The following is an 18,149-nucleotide window of genomic DNA, read 5'->3' on the forward strand; positions in this document are numbered from 1 at the left end:
CACCTCCCGGGTTCGACTTTTCTAACAGTTGCTGCCACTAGAGGGCATCAGTAACCAGATTCAGCTTTTTGTGAGGCAGCATCAGAGATGAGTCACAGTTATCATCACATCAAGAGTCAAATTCCCACAAACAAACGCACATCCCCACTTTACTTGCCATGGCATCGATGGCGTGGATGTTTGTCACGGAAAAGGGTGCCTCCTCTGAAGCTTCCTCCAAGCCTTAGTACATTTTTTTTCTTGTTAGGTGGATTGTTGGATAATCTTTAATTTCCTGCTTTAGGCAAAATTGTTATTCTAGATATTAGACTATAAATACAATTGGATTCAATGTCATTCTAAGGAAATGTCCACCCTTTTCTTATCGTCCTTGATAATGGGCCAAACACAGACACTGGTTTCAGCTTTAGTTACTAAAATATCTCCCTTAAATTTAAATTTAATTTTCATTATTTTCATTCTTTTTATTTTATGTTCCAATACAAATACCTTCACACTGACTCTAAGTGTCCCCAAATTGTTTATTCAAAAAAACTCTTAGACTCGTTGAACAGGTACTGCTGTGTAATTAAACCTCTTCAATTCTTATTGAAGCCCAAAGCATCAAGTATTAGTCCTTCAGAATCAAAGCTCAAATGTTTCCCAGTAGATGCCTGATTTTGTCACATTTTGGAATTTGGATTTGTTGTTTAGGAAGCAGCGGTGCCACTTTTTAACAACTGAGTTTATTTACAATGGATGCAAATCTGTAAAATGTTTTTTGTTCAAAAGAAACTGATAACGTGGGATTTCTATAGGTAGACAAGACGATAGACAATACAAGACATTTAGAGACCAAACAGGAACATTTAAATGAGCGTTTTTAAATAGATTGTTTTTTTTTTTTAGGTAAAACTCTACCCCTCCCTGCAGAGAGGGTTCGTAAAAAAAACGTGTGTTGGCTTCATCTCTGCAGGGTGGATGCTCAATTAAACGGTTGTTGTTTTAAGCAGTGGTGCATGGGTGGGTGAGGCCTAACATATCCCATCATCTGTCCTCAGGCAGACATACAGTAACCTGCTCTAATCCCCTGAAGCACGGTAGAGTACATTTGACAGTGTATTATCACAGGCATGATGGTTAATCCTAAAGAAATCAAACAGCCATATACTCCATCTAAAGGCTCACATTTGTACCCTCATTTTTTTTTTCATGTCTCCCGCCCCACAAGCTTTAACACTTGTACAGTATATACAGGGAAAACTTTCCATCTGCTGCCTGAAAAGCAAACATTAGTTCTTTTTTAGTGCAAGATTAAACTCCTCAATTTTGCTCAAGGCCGCTTTTTCTTGGCAGAAAAAAACTTGTGGCTCAAATGACAGAAAGAGCAATTATGGCAAGTCTTAAAATCCGTTGGACGATATCAAAGAAAAAAAACAGTTGGTGAGAAAAAAATGTCAGCAAAGATCAGAATCCGAAAATTAATAGAAGCCTAATTATAGCACCTAATTGTTGAGCCTTCAAATAACTGCTGCGGTGGCTTTAGTCAGCTTTCCAAAGCACACTTGGCTGAATTTAGATACAGTAGTTACATTTATTTACTTTTGAGAGACACCACACAGGCACATGTTCGATTGAAAATAAAGTTTATTGAGACCTGTTTGAAGCTTCGATGTCGTATCGTTGCTCAGGCAGACATTCAGGCAATCTCCAGGTGAAAATAGTAAGCACAATATCAAATGGGAATGAACTGAGACAAACAGCAAATTGCAATAAAATTGTGACATCATTTGACAAATTTAAAATAAAATTTAATGTCAATTTGTGTTGCTCTTTTTTCGTCTTCAGACTGCACAGGGTCTACAATGATGTAGCTCTTTACACTTTACATGATCACAGTGGTGCAGTTGTTGTGAGTGCTATCAAAATCATAATGATAATGCTAATCAAAGATCAACGGCTGTCGGCTTGTCCCTTGGGGCTTCGCCATGTCGGAAGGTGTTCAGCACATTGATTTGGCATCAGTTTTTGCGCCCTTGTGCCCTTCCTGCCGCAACCCTCCCATTTTTATCTGGGCTAGGGACCAGCACCAAGGTGGCCCTCGGTGGCTGGGCGAGGCCACAACTGGTGGGGTGGGATTCAATCCTGCGGCCCTCTGTATCTCAACTTAACGATAACGCTAGTATGTCGCTATATTTAATTGTGTCATATTTAACATAGTCACTATCTTAATTTAGTGCATTACATGCTAACATTATCTTCTTAGCATTAAAATACAACTGAGGCTGATGGGAAAGTCAACAAAATTGTAAGAATCCTATATCAAACCTTCATGGGTGTTTCTCAGATATATCTATTGAAGTTTGTACGAAAGTGTTGGACTGAATCATAGAGATGATACAATGGCTAAAGTATTATCAGTGTTTCATTATTTTATAACTTCATGGTGATTTCATACGTCTGTCTGTTTGTGTAAAATTTTTATTTAATTTTCTATTAGTTTTATTTTGAACTGACTTTAAACAACCCACAAAAATAAAAATGCAATATACAGCAGTATAAACAAGAGCTGACGAATACAATAAAAAGTCCCTGCTTTATAGCAGTGGAGCAGTATTTATGAAATGCATCACTCATTGCCAAGTTACACCTTTAAAATTTTACACACAGTAAAAGTGGCACTACAAGCAGAGTCACAGCAGGGTTGGACGATCCTCCTTGAATCTAGATTCAGCAAACTGCCAGAGTCTCATCTGCCTTTCAGAGAAGTTAAAAGTGGCCGTCCTGTGGTTGATGGGTTCAGGAGCTGAGTGACTGTGTGTGTAACAGTCACGACCAAACCCAAAACAGAAGCACAACGTGTGTTCAACACGTTGAAGTGAGGCATCGAAACTGGCCCTAATTCAAACAGAGACTGTTCGAGATGAGCAAAGACAAAGAGACAGTGAGCACACGTAGCTGTGCTCACTGGGCGTTTTCCTGCAGCTCGTACGTAAGAGCAATCAATTCTGTTTGTTGGGACGAGTAAAGAATCACATTATGGAAACAAATAAAAGGCAGATCATGCAAATGACAAGGCAGTTTTGTTTTTCAATCTATTCCTTCATTCAGCAGGAAAACGCCTTCTATAGGTTTGTCTTTTCTTCTTGACCCTTGCACAGAAAAGCCTTCATGCAGCAGCTGCGACTTTGCTGTTGGCAGTGTAAGTGTATACAAGTATACAAGTGGGGTTGGATAGTGCATGTGTTCTCTAACACATCTCATCTCAGGCTTTGGTGTTGAAGTGCATGTTGAGATGTTGTGTCATTATTGTTTTGTAGGTTCTCCTCCCCCTCCTTTCACTCAGCTGCAGCCTCACACTGGGTGAACGAACTGGTACACCAGTCGCTGTGACACGTCAGGCTTGCGGATGATACCCTTCTTGTAGTACTGGCGTATGGAGCGGCTCAGCTTGTCATAATTCATAGCCGGTCGATTCTTTCTGAGGCCCCACAGTCTTGCAACGTGAGCCGAGTCCTCGATTTTAAAAATGCCTGGTGGTAATCGGGAGAAATGTGACTTTTGTGATCATAGTGTGGCACAAAACAGAATGAGCCTAAGGAGAATTATGTTTATAGAAACAGTTATTTCAGAATTTCAAATGAACTGTATATAGTGAAATTAGCTGAACTCTGACGTTGGGAGTTAATGAACGATAAAAAACACATTATGCTCAGCCACTTCACTGTTTTCTCATGCTCTGCAATATGTTGTACTATAAAGCAATAAAGTGCCCGTTCACAGATATATTCAGAGTGCTGCTGAATGTCTAAAATAATCTGCATTTATATGACAACACTGGAACATCAAAAGATGAAAATACCTTTGTCTTTATTTAGCCAGCGGATGCAGCGTCCATAGCTGTGCGGTTTGAGCAGGAGCTCTCTGAGGAACTGCCACAGGTGAATGGGTTGACCTGAACAGGATGAATCTGCCTCGGACCACAGCTCCTCTGTGCCTACACAACAAAACCACAACATTTGACCTTTGATGTCATTCATCAAGGAAACATACATCCCCTGAGGAACACTGGGAAGGTTTCATAGAAAAATACACACACAAACTACCATTATACATTATACATACCATTATACACTTAGTTCAAAGTAATAAGTCTAAACATTGAAAGTACGCTGCATTCAACTTATTATCCCTAGCTCTGTGAAAAACGCGTGTGCATCATTAGCTTATAGTCTAATAATGTCTTTAAATGAGAGAAACAAACCTACCTGAAGATTTGTTATCTCCTACTGAACACCTCTCTTTCATCCAAGCAGCTGGAGAGAGAAGACATTAAATTAGCATAAGTGAATTTTTCATTAGTCTATACATTTATTGTTGAGGTGGAGTCTGTGTGATGGTGTATAAGTACAACACACTTACCAGACTTCCATATGTCCAGATGTGCATGCAACGTGTCTCCACACTGAGGTGAGCGCTGGCGAAACTCCTCCTCACTCATGGCACAAAGATCCTTTCCCGTCAGCTCCTGGAAGGCCTTTTCCGCATGGGGCAACCTGTACAGATGCTCCGTCCACAGCAGCCACTTCTGCACGTTTCCCGTGTTCCACTCTATGGGATCTAAGAGAAAACACAAATACGCACAGAAAAAGTTTGAAAAATGGTGAGAATGCTCCCAGCTGTCCCTGCAACAAGTTACAGCGTTAGGGATAATTCTTCCTAGAGTTCAGGGTAACACTGAGACAAGTGAATCAGTTAAATCCTCAGGTTTTGCAGCTTTATGTTCTGCGTTATGTTCTACTATTTTTACACATGACCAATTTAGCATAAAAACAAAGTAATCATTCTTCTAAGGCTACTGCAGTTCCAATAAGCAGAACAGATGACTGGGGATCCCATAGGTTTATGACAGACAGAAGCCTCACAATGCATAATACTATGTCTGTTTGCTTTGCGAGCAGGAGAGACCTCGCCCTTAATACTGTGTACACGTCTACTGGCAGGAAAGAACCATCTCTGTCACAATCCAAGAGAACTCATGCAAAGGGCAGGATTAAATGGATCCTGGAGCAGGCAAACACTGTTTTGCGTAAGTGGGGATATGATTTAATAGATCTGTCATCTTGTTTGGGCTGTCCACACAAATATGTGTTGATTTTGGGAGTAAGATCCAGTAGCCTTGATATCTCTGAATCAATATTCCTTTACCTGCAAATAACTGGCAACACTTTTGTAGTTAAAAATGCGTTATTTACTTAAAAGACTGATTTCGTTTTGTCAGTTAAATGTCTCAGTTTTGTTCGAGTTCAAGACTTGTTGAAGATGACAAACTGCTGTAGCAGGTGTGTTGGAAGGCAGCCTACCTGGAGTGATATTTAGGAGTTTGCAAGCTGTTTCAATGTCCTTCAGCACTTCTCCCACCACCATGCTCTGCACCTGCTCCAGAGACCGCTCCTCCTCTTGCCCCTCCAGCCCAGGAGAAAGTCCCTGTTCCTGGCTGTCAATGACTGGACACTGCTCTGGCTCCTCCCGGGGCTCCATGCGAGGCATGGGTACAGCCAGTGATGGGGAGGCCTCTGAAACTTTCACCAGCCATGTGGCATCTTCAGTGAGCAGCATGTCAAAGCAGGACAGATAGAGTCCAGGGATGCTGCGCTCAAGAGCTTCAACATTTGGCTTGGTTTCCCCAATGTCCCAGGATTCTCCAGAGACCCTGTTTCTCTCCAGGATGGCGAGTGAGTCCTCTGTCATCCCAATGCGAGATGCATACACTGTGCCTTCTGATAAACTGCCGACCGGGTTTGACATAGCTGCTACCTGAAACAATAGCAAGACAGGACACATACATTTTGTATTTCTAACATATGAATTGCACACTCACTGCGAGACAAGTAAAGGCCTTTAAACACTGCAGAACTTTGAAATTTCAATCAAAAAGTGTCAAATTATTTATTCTGGATGGTGCAAGATCAGAAAGAATCAACAGATCTTGCCTGAAGCCCTTAAAAAAATGAGAAAAGATTTGGAAGGTAAAAATATCATTTAAATCTGCAGTTGATCAAAGTTCATTAACAAAAATCATTTGGCAACACTCAACAAGTTCGAATACAGTAATTTAATAAATAAGTCAAAATTACAATACCTTACGAAACAGTTCCTTTTGTTTAATTCTCTGGCTGTTAAACCAGAATTTGTTTTAGCCTTGCAACTAACGCCATGACACTAACTTTAGGAGAACTCCTCTCCGTAAAACGCTGTGAGCAGAACTGGGATGAACCTGCGTTTGGCATCGCTCTATAAGAACTCAGAGCCCATTGGAGACACCAGAAGAATGAACCTCAACAGAGCAAAAACACACACAGAGCTGATAGGCATGGGGCAAAATGGATTTGACTGAGTCTCTTATTTGTGGGTCAGCGGCCCAGAATGACTGATGTCCTGGGGGTAGGTGACTTGTATTGAGACCTGGTGCAGCTCCGCCGCCTGCCTTGGCTTTCAAAATGCCGTCTCTGCAGCCTTCTGTCTCCACTGTCAGCTGGAGATTTTAATCAAATGGAAGACGGACGTTGTGGAGAAGAATGTGCCCAAAATCTCCACAAAACCGCACGTACAAAATAGGTGTCTGTTTAAACGAAGACAGGACTCAGGTGAAATGGCTTTTTCCTTTACGGGAAACTGGCAGTGTAAGTGTTAAGTTATGGCCGTCAGCTGTGGCACAAATGTTGTAATCTCAGAATGAATTCACATATGGCACGCATAATGTGTGCAAGCCACAGCTGGCATACGGGAAGGCACACTGCTGTCACACACACGTTTATCAGTGGCTGTGGCTGTCTGATGCCACTGTAAAAGAGGTGTCCGCCCACAGAGCACATGTTCCACGAGCGTTACGGCTTTAATTGGCAGCACACAAAGAAATTAAAGTCTCATAAAATTCCCCAAATGATAGACCACACCTATCCGCCAAAATCATCTGTTCCGTTTAAAATGTCTCCTCGAAACAATACACCTGTGTCAGGAAAGAAAAGTACAACGCACTTGCTACAAAATTTGCAAAAGGTGAGCAAAAGTCAAGGATTAGGTCATAATGTAGACAGAGACTCTGTGACATTTTTACTTTCTGGGCTACATTTTGTCAGCGTGTGCACATGGAACCAGGAGGATGTGCAGAATTTATGTCTGTTTGACAACATAAACCTGGATTCCAGAAGGCACACCCTTTCAAAACTGTCCACTTTTATTTTGACTGCTGACCACACTAACTGCCTCTTAAGATTTTTTTACCCAACTACCCCAAAGATAAATGAAGTTATCCTTTCCACTATCCAAAAGGTGGTGGAAAGGATAACATTCCAGCTCCCCCTGTAGTCTTTAGTGCCCCTCAACCGCCCCCCCACCGTAAAGCCTCCTTCTCAGTCGTCCTTTTGTCTCCAAACTTCTCGTAACTATATCCCACTTTCCCTTTCACTCCATCAGGAGTCAGATTAAAAGCCACTGGTATTGCAGCCTGGCTGCTGTGTGTCAACTCTGCTCTGTAACAGCTTGCGCTAAACCCATTAGTAAAGCAAATTTAGCCATATTACCTTCTTCCAAAAGGAAGAGAGGACATAAGAAAAGGACCTAAACACACACCCCCGGGGAGAGGGATTAAGACCCTGACTGATCTCTAAATGAGTTTGGTCAAGATGGTGATATTCATTTCAGGAGCATTAGATCTTGCTCCATTTACTCAGCAAAGTCAGCTTTTGACACTGAGGGAAAAAACTCCCAACACGCACCCTGGGAACCATATTTCTTCTACATGCTTGGTCTCTTTGTTAGGAGGTCCGATGTTATACATTTGCAGCTTTGTTCTCAGATGTTTATGCATTGTTCGGATCAAACTGGACAAGAATAACCTGCATATATGAAATAATTGAGTTAGTGTTTGAAATGCCACAAAACCCTCCAGTTCAAAAAAGGGGGGGTCTAAGTTCCAGACCAATACTATTCTAGTATAAAATAAACCCCAGTCATCATAAACTGTTGCGACCAAAACAACCTGTTTTAAAAATCCATGGGAGCATTGCATGGGGAATTTTTTTTCTTCTTGTTTTTTGCTTCTCATCGTAAAATTGGAGCAACTAAGGAAATGAACAGGGAAAAAAGAACTGATTCCCTTTTTGTTTTGAGTTACTTAATTGAAGAAAGACTGCCCGTTGAAGGAAGTGGTTTGGATCCCGTTTTATGACTACGCTAATATGTGCAGGTGTTCTGTTCACATGACTGATTAGACTTGGGCTTAACAGTATTTATTTTTTTAGTGCTTTTGCTCATTTTATGAACTGCAAACAAGGGTTGATTTTTGTGCATGTCTGCAACACCTTCAGTTTATTGCTATTTAGGATATACAGACCGTCACACCTCTCTATTTTCAACCTTTTAAAATGGATTTTAATTACACTTTATTTTATTCTTCTGCCCTTAGGGAGGTTGTATTAACTGCCAAAGGGGGATTTTGGTGCATTGTGTGATTCATGTTGTTAGTCAGGCGCACTGGCATTAGGCCAGCATTCTAGGAAACACTTAACCATTGAAAATGTTTTAACTGTTTAAACAGAGAGCTGTATTCACAGTTATTGATTCTGATGATAATGTGAATATGGCTGAGATTGGACATGAAGATTGGAGGACCAAAGCAGACAAGAAGGGATAGGAAACTGCGACATGGGTTTTTTGGAGACTCCCACATTGCAGCATGAGGCATGTGTCGAATTGTGGGAACATCACAGAGTGCTTTTAATAATTGTTTTAACATTCAACAAAAAGACAGGAATAAATTGTAAAAGAGAGTTGAATATAACAGCTCTTATCTAAAAATGTAGATAAGTGGTAATGACAGATTTCACTAATCTAATCTTATGGACTGTAGAGCTCAACAACAAACACTAGGTCAAATTCTATCAACCTATTCTTTGCACATTGTCAAATCCTGTAACCCCTGATGTTTTTTCTACTAAAATATCTGATTTCACTGCAATTTCAACGGCATTATTGAACTTTTTACAGTTACGATTAGGCATCCACAGCCCTTGTTTAAAGTTAGAGAAAGCTTGTGATTAGGTTTAACACAGGAAAAGTGCAAAGTGAATTTGGACACACCAAGTTTACCTTAATTGAACCAGAAGCCTCACCTTTTCTTCCTTTTGTTGCTTAAACGTAGCCATCATTTATCAATTGCTTTGCACCATCAGAAAACAATTCATTAATACATAAAGTGGAAAATAGGTTAAAAAAAATAAAATGCCATGGAAACGAACGAATGAGAGTCCTTTGATACAACGTTTGACTTGACTGACCAGCCTAGTGGCTTAATGGGTAGAGCATAATGCATGAATGCAGAAGTCTGTATAGGATCAAATCCCAGCCCATGCACCAGGTGTGTTCTCGAGTCAGGTGCTCAGTGCTACTGTAGCTCCGTGTGGGCCCCTGTGACTTCCCACTGCTTTCCCCAGGGGCATGTGTAAATGCAAAGAAAACATTTCATAGCAATTACTTCACAGAAAAAGCTGCGATGTAATGCCACCGGTTTGTTTTTGGGAGGGGGGAATGATTAACAATTTACAATAAATTCAGTTGGGAAATTGCGTTAGACTAAAACAGGATTTTTACATTTGCATTAGAGAGCTTCACTATATATACAGTACATGTGCCAACTCTGTGGTTAATTAGTAGGTGTCACACACGGGCTTAGAGATATGACACTGATGGAGATATCACGTGGACACAGTACAAATTGTAATCGACTCCATGTATTTGTCCTTATATCATTTCGATGCTGATTTTTTTAAGAGTAAGGGTCTCAGAAATCCTCTCCTTTTCATTTACCAACATCAAATAATGCAAATTCTGACCCTTAACTACAACCACCGTCAAAACCTTCATCATTGATATTAACATTAACCAGACTCGTGCCTCTGCAGACCTGCTTATCAGATTGTCAAACAGGTTCAGAAAACCCCCACATCCTTTTAACAGCAGACAAGTGACGTCTAGGTCTGGTAATTGCTGCAACTGTCTGAAAGAGATGATGCCACATTCACTTGGCATTCACTTGGTCACATAATTGTTTAAGTGTGAAACATGAACACGATGTGAACTTTCTTTTTTTCATGCTTTTCCCTTTCTATGCAAACAGATTTGTGCCACATGATAAACATCAGTCAAAATAATTGGCATGATTGGGGTTTGCAGGGATATGCTGACCCACCTGGTGACACACCTGCTGCAGTACTCTGCACTGTGTTATCACTGCAGCAGAGGCCGCTTGAGTCAGCCCATAGGCTGTGTGTTGGCTGATATGGTTTTGGCTGTGACATTTTAATTTATGGTGGCAAAACACACCATGGATACCATATCAACAGCTGCTTTGCTCTCAGCCAGTGGAAGGAGCAATGAGCAATAAATGCAAAGTGTCAAATAGTCTCTTCTTTCTCTTTTAGTTCCAGAGTGTTTTTCTAAACCTGCAGCGTATTATAACTAGACTGGACAACTACTGTTCCTATGGAATAGGGAAATTGAAAAAAATCCAAGGGAAAACAAAATAATGACAAATTCCCATCATAAGCCTTTGGAGGCTCCATATAGTTCAACCATCGCTTATGAGATACAGAAAAATATTTACTTAAAAAGAGACGACCGTCATGTGGATCATGTTTCTGTATATACTGCAGTGTTTCATTGCTATAGTATTTTGAGCATTTAATAATAAAGGTGTGGCAGAGGAGAGTCCAAAGAAAATATTAGTAACTCTGGGAAGAGAGTTGTTTTAAAAAGTAAAACATGAATACTGTACCCTAATGAATTGGACATGGAAAAAGTGTTTAGTTTGTGACTTACTTTCCCGAGTCATTTATTCTGTGGCCATACTATTTTAATGCAAACAGTATTTAATTAAATCCCCAAGCTTATGAAGTGATTTATCTATTTTAATCACGTCAGTTTATCATTGTGGTTTTTGGCACCAAACCACCAACAACCCCCCAGACAACTTTTATCTGACCACATTTTGTGTTTTATCATTAAGAGTGAAAGTTAATATGCAATGGTAGATATATAGAAACAAGAAAAACCAGTAAGCATGACTAAGACACAGAGCAAACACACACACATAATCTCTCCTTTCCACCATATCTTTTTTTACTATTTCCAGATGCTAATGGATTTTCTGTCTATGTACTATCTATGTTAGCATTACAACTTTATTTAGTCAGAAATACCTTTGTTTTCAATTTATAATTGACATATTACTGATGACATTAAACACTGATGCTTTGCTTGTTGTTGTGGCCAAGCAAAAGATCCAAAACCACATATAACAACTTTTTTTTAGTTTGTTTTAAGCTTGCACCAACTTGCTTATTTTTAAAATCATGTTTTTTGATGTTACATCTCAATGTCTGTCCTTATCAGCATCACTGTGTTGAGGCCAAAAATGTTTACATTGTTGAATGTAAAGTAGCTATGTAATATTGGGAAATCCATTACAAACTAATAGTCTGGTCATAAATTATTAGCAATAAAATATCTTTTAGCTGACTGACCTTAAGTCTGTACAGAATCAATAATCTATGTAGAAAATTTCAGCATATGTTGTTAATCCTGTACGAGGTAAATTGCACAAAAGTCACTGATTGATTTTCTATGAATGATGAGATGATGTTAGTGTAACATCTGTAACAGATATAAGTTGCATATGTGTCCCATTGAAATGTTCATGCTTATATGAAAAGAGAGAAATTGTATTTTAGAAAATTTCCAGCAAGGCCAGTGTTAAACAAATGTTCCTTTAAATAATAATAATAATAATAATAATAATAATAATAATAATAATAATAATAATAATAATAATAATAATAATAATAATAACAACAATACTATTGATACTACTACTAACATTAAAAAACGATTGTTTCACAAGAGACACATCACATATTTAAAACTCTGAGTAAGGCAGTGTCTTCTTACCAAGGCTCAGATGCTCTGATAGCCAGAGGAGAACACTTGACTGGATGCAGAAGCAGATGCAGCTCCACTCTGGTTCCGCTGAGGATGAAAGATGCCTTTTTTTTTCGTTTACGTACAACGCTCAACTCAGAGAGAACCCGTGCTACCTGAGGATGGAAATGCAGCAGGCAGTGGGGACATGTCAAAGTGTTTCCCCCTGATGACTGTCACAGAGCCCCCAGCCAGAGGTTTCAGAGCTTCCCAGGCTTTATTACACTTACCCTAAAAGTCACAGCCTAAAGCACAACTGCAAACTAAACCTCAAGTGAAAGCACCTGCAGGGGGTGTGTGCAAAGAGAAGAAGTCAGGGCAAGTGACTGGGTGAGTGAGTGCAAAAGAATCCCAGCACCATTGACTGCAATTTATATTTATAGGGCAGTTGTGTTTACTCAGTGTGTGTGTGTGTGTGTGTGTGTGTGTGTGTGTGTGTGTGTGTGTGTGTGTGTGTGTGTGTGTGTGTGTGTGTGTGTTTGTGTGTGTGTGTGTGTAGTGCCATGTGTCTTGAAGATTAGCTCCGACTTCCTCAAACACTACTAGCTGACCTCGGTTCTTAGGTGACAGACCGTTCAATGTGGTAACAGACCTACAGAATATAAAACGTCACTTTGAAAAACGTCAGTGAGGAGTATTTTCCATTTCGTGCTATTTTATCCTTCTACTAAAAAAAAACTAAAACATTTTGTCCAGATTTGACAGCTTATGTATAATTATTATTCAGATTAGAATATAACATGTAAAAGCACTTAACACATAAAATTCATTATTGTACATTTAACCTGTTGCTCCTTTTTAACATGAGCCCCCCCACAGTCTTAGGTCAGATGTCTCTAAGTTTTTAGTGGTTTCACCCAAAAAAGTTGAAAACCCAAAGATTTAAAGGTATATTATATTTAATAATAGCAAATATTAGACAAATAGCTGTAACAATTCTTTCCATGTACATTAATCCCCCTGTGACCCCCTCAGATGTATCTGGTGATCCTTTGGGGTACCCTAGCCTTTGTAATGTCTTCAACGAGTTTAGGCCCAAAAGCCTGGACACCAGCAAAGGTTTCAGATGTTTTATTGTAAAAGACAGAATGAAAGTTTTCTGGACATGGATCCAACAACAAGTCCTCCATCTTTAACACAAGTCATTTGTCGCTACCCTCTCATACGGCCCAATGAATAACTTGTTGAAAACGTGCTGCCATGTGAGGGGGCAGGCGTCTGTTGAAATTGCACCCTTGCTGGCATGACACAACAAAAGTGTTCCTACAGTTGAGCCAAATTGGCAGCCAGCTTTACACCCGTTTTTTTACTCCCCTGACACTAAGTTAAGCTAACTTAACGAAAGATGAGCATTTTCTCAAAGTTAGTAGGGTGGCCAACCAACTGCAGTCTTTTTATGTATTTATATGAGATTAGAGAGTTACAAGTCTGCTTTGAACAACAGTGACATTCTCAGTCCCCCTTTCTCTGGTGCTTTTATTTCAAATTGTACAAAAGTGTAGGATTGGTTGATAGTAATGTCGCAGTGCAATTCTCCACAGCCAACATACCGTATATATGTTTGTGCATGATGTGTGACTTAATATGAAATAAAAAAAAATAGGAAATTAATATTTCAATATGAAAGTAATTTTAACCACAACTGTGCAGTAATGCATTTAATTGTTAGCTTTATGAGTGGACAGGATGGGCGGGTTTTAACATAGACACATGTAATGTTGGGTGAATGTGGAGGCAGAAAGGAAGCTTCAGGTGCACAGCCAACCACTTTGGTAACGGGAAATAATCAAGTGTGACATAGACACCAGGATAAACTCTGGAACCTGATCCTCTTGCTACGTGCGAGATTGGAGGGACATCTCCACAACTCCTGAAGACACAATGAAGCCAAAGAAACTTTCGAACTTTCACATTTTTCGGCCTTTACAAACAGATTGTTCTATAGTAGTCTCTGTACAATGGCTCTGACTTGATGGATACACTTCTGGAGAAAATGGGACAAATTCAGAAGGTGATCAAGATAGACATAAACAAACTTCTTAAAACTTTCTCTGAGGATGTCATTTACAAGGGCCTGGAACACTGCAGGGGTTTTACCAGGTATTTTTCTTTTCTAGCAGGGGTGTTAAGGCGGTCTTCATAACCCTCTCTTATGCAGACAAGATGATCTGTCGAGAGATTCTGTTCCTGCAGGTGAAGGAGAGGGCCGAATGATACCAGTTGCAAGAGAGTCACAGATTTCCATGACCCGCATCTCTATACCAGATAAGGAATACAGTCTGCCTATGGGGAGGGTGCTTCCTGGCAACAATTACAGAATCATAAGGATGGTGGGCTGGCAAAGAAGTTGCACGGTCCTTGTTGAACTTCAAATCCAGGTATTCTGAAATTCATTTGCACAAGTTTACTCTTCAGACTTAGGAAGAGCATTAGATCTTAGGCCTGCAGAAAGGCAATGCTCCACCCCACAATCTTCCGACTTGACCACTCGACGTTTGGATTGTGTTTGCACAACCAGGTTTGTCAAAGGATTAAAGATAACAGTGGCAAGTGGATAATGTAAAAAATGATATACTGGTGGTGGTTGCCAGACATGCAGACACGAGTTGACTCAGTTCCATGATTTGAACCAGTGGAGAAAGTTTTTCATTAAGAGCTTGAACAAGTAGAAGTTCTAGCAGGGTTAAGGCGCAAAGTCCGAGCAGCTTGGTCAATTCTGCGTCAAAAAATACTGCTGTCCTTACAGTGAACTTACTGTGTATTTATTAGTGACAACACAGTACCTCCACAGTACCTATGGATACACATTTGTTGTTATTTGATAACAATAAACAAACTTTGGGAAATAACAGAGTAAGAATATAAAAATAAGAAAAATTATTTTTTAAGTTAGGGGTATTTATTAAATATTACATGATAGGTGGGAGGACTTATGATGTAACTGCTGTGTAACTACAAATAAGAAAAAGGTTATGAGGCTCCACTTAAAATTACAGCCCGTATTTGTTGTACTTATGGTAAAACTACAGGTGACAGAGGGGTTTAGATGTATTTTTGACAAAATAAATAGCAATTACGATTTTATTTTCATTGCCTCAAAGCATGGAAAACCAATTTAAATCAGTTGAACTAAACAACTTATTGATAAATAATTAAATATTACACAATATTACAATATCACAATACACCTCTTTATATTTATTTACATTTTTTTACTTTACATTTATTGATATATAATGACTCAAATGGTTTCATACAACTTATTACAGATGTTTCACAATTCAATATTCTCTTCAAATATAAGAAAGGGGAGGCCTGACTTTTTGGCCTACTGGATGGGTCAGTGTGTTCCCTTGAGTGTTCCACTATATTTATCTTTATTTATTTAACTTTATGTTGTATTACAAAGTCACACTGACACATTTATCAACAGAGATGCTGTCGTCAGCATCACTTGTCACCATATAAATAAAACCCTAAATGAAAAAAACTGTCTGTATTTTTGTCTGCAATTCTGTTTGCTCTCTGGAGCAATGTTGTAAAAACACGACTTCCCTTACAGGATCTCTGCGTAGTTTAGCCTGCTTCAACAATGTGGCTCTGTCAAAATCATAGAAACAACAGGTGTTTTTGAAAAGGCATTGTAAGAAAATTAGCAAAACAGTGGAACACTGCAACAATAAAGGTACTTTATATCTCTTTATATCTAATCTCTTCGCTCTAATCTTGCTTTTAATTCACCATGTAAGTCACTGAATGACCAGTCTTCTGATAGCAGCCACTAAATCGTAAAGTTTCTTTTTCTTTTTGGTTCCAGGACATATTTTCTTTTCTTTCATTTCCAATGCAGGAGCTGTGAGTTTGATATGGTTAGCCACAGCCTGAATAGACTAATTGTGAGATACAGAGAGGGTGTGCACAAACTGCGTCAAGACTCCTTAGCAGCTGAGTGTTTGTAGACACACCAAATCAAACCATGAACGATCACAACCTCCTTTCTTTTGACCATTCGCTATGAAATTGGACACAAATGTGTGTATTTTTGTGTATATGCATGTGCATTTCTAATATACTTGTTTGTGTGACGATTTAAGTGTCTTGTGATAACAACATAAAAACTGTAATATTTTATGAGTTTGCACACAGCAAAAGAAATAATTACAGATATGTTCAAGGATGTCTGTTTACCTTTTGCTTTACTCATATCCAGTCATGCCAAAATTTGCATGGCAGTTTCTTCAACCAGAGTCTGATCTTTTCCTTGGCTCTAGAACAACATTCTCATGGTTGAAAGACTAGGAGGTAAAGAAGCTAACAGACTAGATCTCAAAAACAATGGCACAATTGGTCCACTGTGATCTTGATATGAGTAATGATTGTGCAGGTGTCCCCACTGTGAATAGATGTCAGTGACCCACCTGAGTTGTCTTAGTTAAGTCAATAAACAGTAACAGCTGGCCTCAGTGTAATATTTGTTCAGTGAATATTGTCAGAGTATGTATGAAGTTTATGATAGTTCTCTAGATGCCCTGGGGGGTAATCTGATGGAAGATTAGTTCTCTCTCAGTTTGGAAAAAAATGTCACCCAAAAGAATTTTTCTACTACTATAAACAATTTACTACTTCTATTACTTCTGACATCAAGTTATGCAAGTTTCACAAAAGAAGTTGGACATCATTTAATAAAGACAACTAAATATGTCTGAGCATTGCACTTGACTTCCTCTTGAAAACTGAGGTTTAGTGACAGCAACACAATCAACTGTAACAGTCCTTGCTAAAACAGTTACTAGATCGAGTTAAGACCCATTTCCTGATGGTCTGCTTCAACAGCTAGGCATTGTGCCAAGGCATTATGCTGCTGTAAACCAGTTAACAGGGCAGGGACATGTCCAGGCCTGCAAATGTGCAAAAATCTACATGCTTTATGGAAGGTTAAAAGATAGTTTGAGAGTTATGTAACGAAACAAGCAAGAGGTGTAAAACCTTGAAGATGAGAGGGGACAAATATTACGCGGAGTGGGGAAAGCGTGTAGAAGAGGTGGACAGTGTTTTGACAGGTGTGACAGATCAAATGACAGCGTGTTGCAAGCAGTGTTTTCCCAACGTTTATGGCTTTTTAAATATATTATGCACTACTTGAATTGTAAGTGTAAAATGTGTATTGTGCATGTGAGCCTGTGCAAGTTTGGAAAAAGCCAAATCAAACAGTAATAATCAAAACAATAAGCACCTTTCTTAAAAAGAAGGAAAAAACACTGCTCATAGGTTTGTGTGACATGGGGCTGGATGGGGCTATAACCCCATTTAGATTTACAGGGCCACCACCAAGAATCATTCAACAGGTGGAATACAAATCATGTTACATACAATCATTCACCTTATTTGCCCCATTCCTTGTGCTCCCCGGTCCAATAGCACCCACAGTTACCATAGCAACTAATAAGCACAAGTAGCTTATCACTCAGTCTGCACAGCATGCTGACACTAGCCTACCCTTTACATGAATGCTACAACCTACTTGCACTACAACAGATGGATTGTAATTCTTTGAAAACAGTAGCAGCCCAGCATATTTTCTTTCTGTATAACTGAGTGTGTTTGAACAATGTAGCATACGGTGACATTAGGAAGGACTAACACAGCCCTGTTCTTGCTGCATGTTGACTGTGTCGCTTCCCTTTTCCAACGCCTGTACTTTTAGTCAGTGAAAAAACATAGACAACAAGTAGAAATGATTATCTTCTGCTTCTTGTCCACGTAAATAACCTTGACTCAAAAATGTTAATTATTTATCTTTAAGTCCAAGTGGACGTTGAAATTGTTTTATTTCTATTTGCTTTTTACATTCTGTCAGTTGTATTTGGTGCAACACTTAGACAGTCTTCATATTCTGCCATTGAAAATATTGAGCTTTGTTGGCTTGCACCTGTTCAGCTGACAGTGCCAGTAAAGCCAAACATGGTCATTTATTCAGTTTCATGTTCAGTTGATAGTTGACACTTGATATTTTTCACTACAGTGTAAGAACCCTCACAATGAAACAACATCTCCACAAATGCAAATTTAGATAATTTATTATCTTTACATATTGGGGACGTTTCAGCTTCAAATCACACTCTGTTATCTTCTTG

At 39.2% G+C, this 18,149-nt stretch overlaps 1 protein-coding gene across 1 annotated transcript; it reads right to left on the reverse strand.

The window, feature by feature from the left end:
* Nucleotides 1-1,608: 1,608 nt before the first annotated feature.
* On the reverse strand, nt 1,609-12,368 carry LOC137127123 (SAM pointed domain-containing Ets transcription factor). The gene is made up of 6 exons (XM_067503587.1): nt 11,986-12,368; nt 5,343-5,796; nt 4,402-4,599; nt 4,248-4,295; nt 3,842-3,976; nt 1,609-3,512 (listed from the first exon to the last, which is right to left on the reverse strand). The coding sequence occupies exons 2-6, from the start codon at nt 5,785-5,787 to the stop codon at nt 3,334-3,336; spliced, it is 1,005 nt and encodes a 334-aa protein (XP_067359688.1). The 5' UTR covers nt 5,788-5,796; nt 11,986-12,368; the 3' UTR covers nt 1,609-3,333.
* Nucleotides 12,369-18,149: the final 5,781 nt, after the last annotated feature.

This window comes from Channa argus, chromosome 5 (genome assembly GCF_033026475.1).
Source record: "Channa argus isolate prfri chromosome 5, Channa argus male v1.0, whole genome shotgun sequence".
NCBI lineage: Eukaryota > Metazoa > Chordata > Actinopteri > Anabantiformes > Channidae > Channa > Channa argus.

Bases quoted from the DNA above. Each gene is read 5' to 3' on its own strand.
- LOC137127123 (XM_067503587.1), bottom strand. From the start codon at position 5,787: ATGTCAAACCCGGTCGGCAGTTTATCAGAAGGCACAGTGTATGCATCT. The intron at 3,977-4,247 runs GTAGGTTTGTTT...TTTGTTGTGTAG, and splicing joins AGGAGATAACAAATCTTCAG to GCACAGAGGAGCTGTGGTCC. The intron at 3,513-3,841 runs GTATTTTCATCT...GATTACCACCAG, and splicing joins CTGGCTAAATAAAGACAAAG to GCATTTTTAAAATCGAGGAC.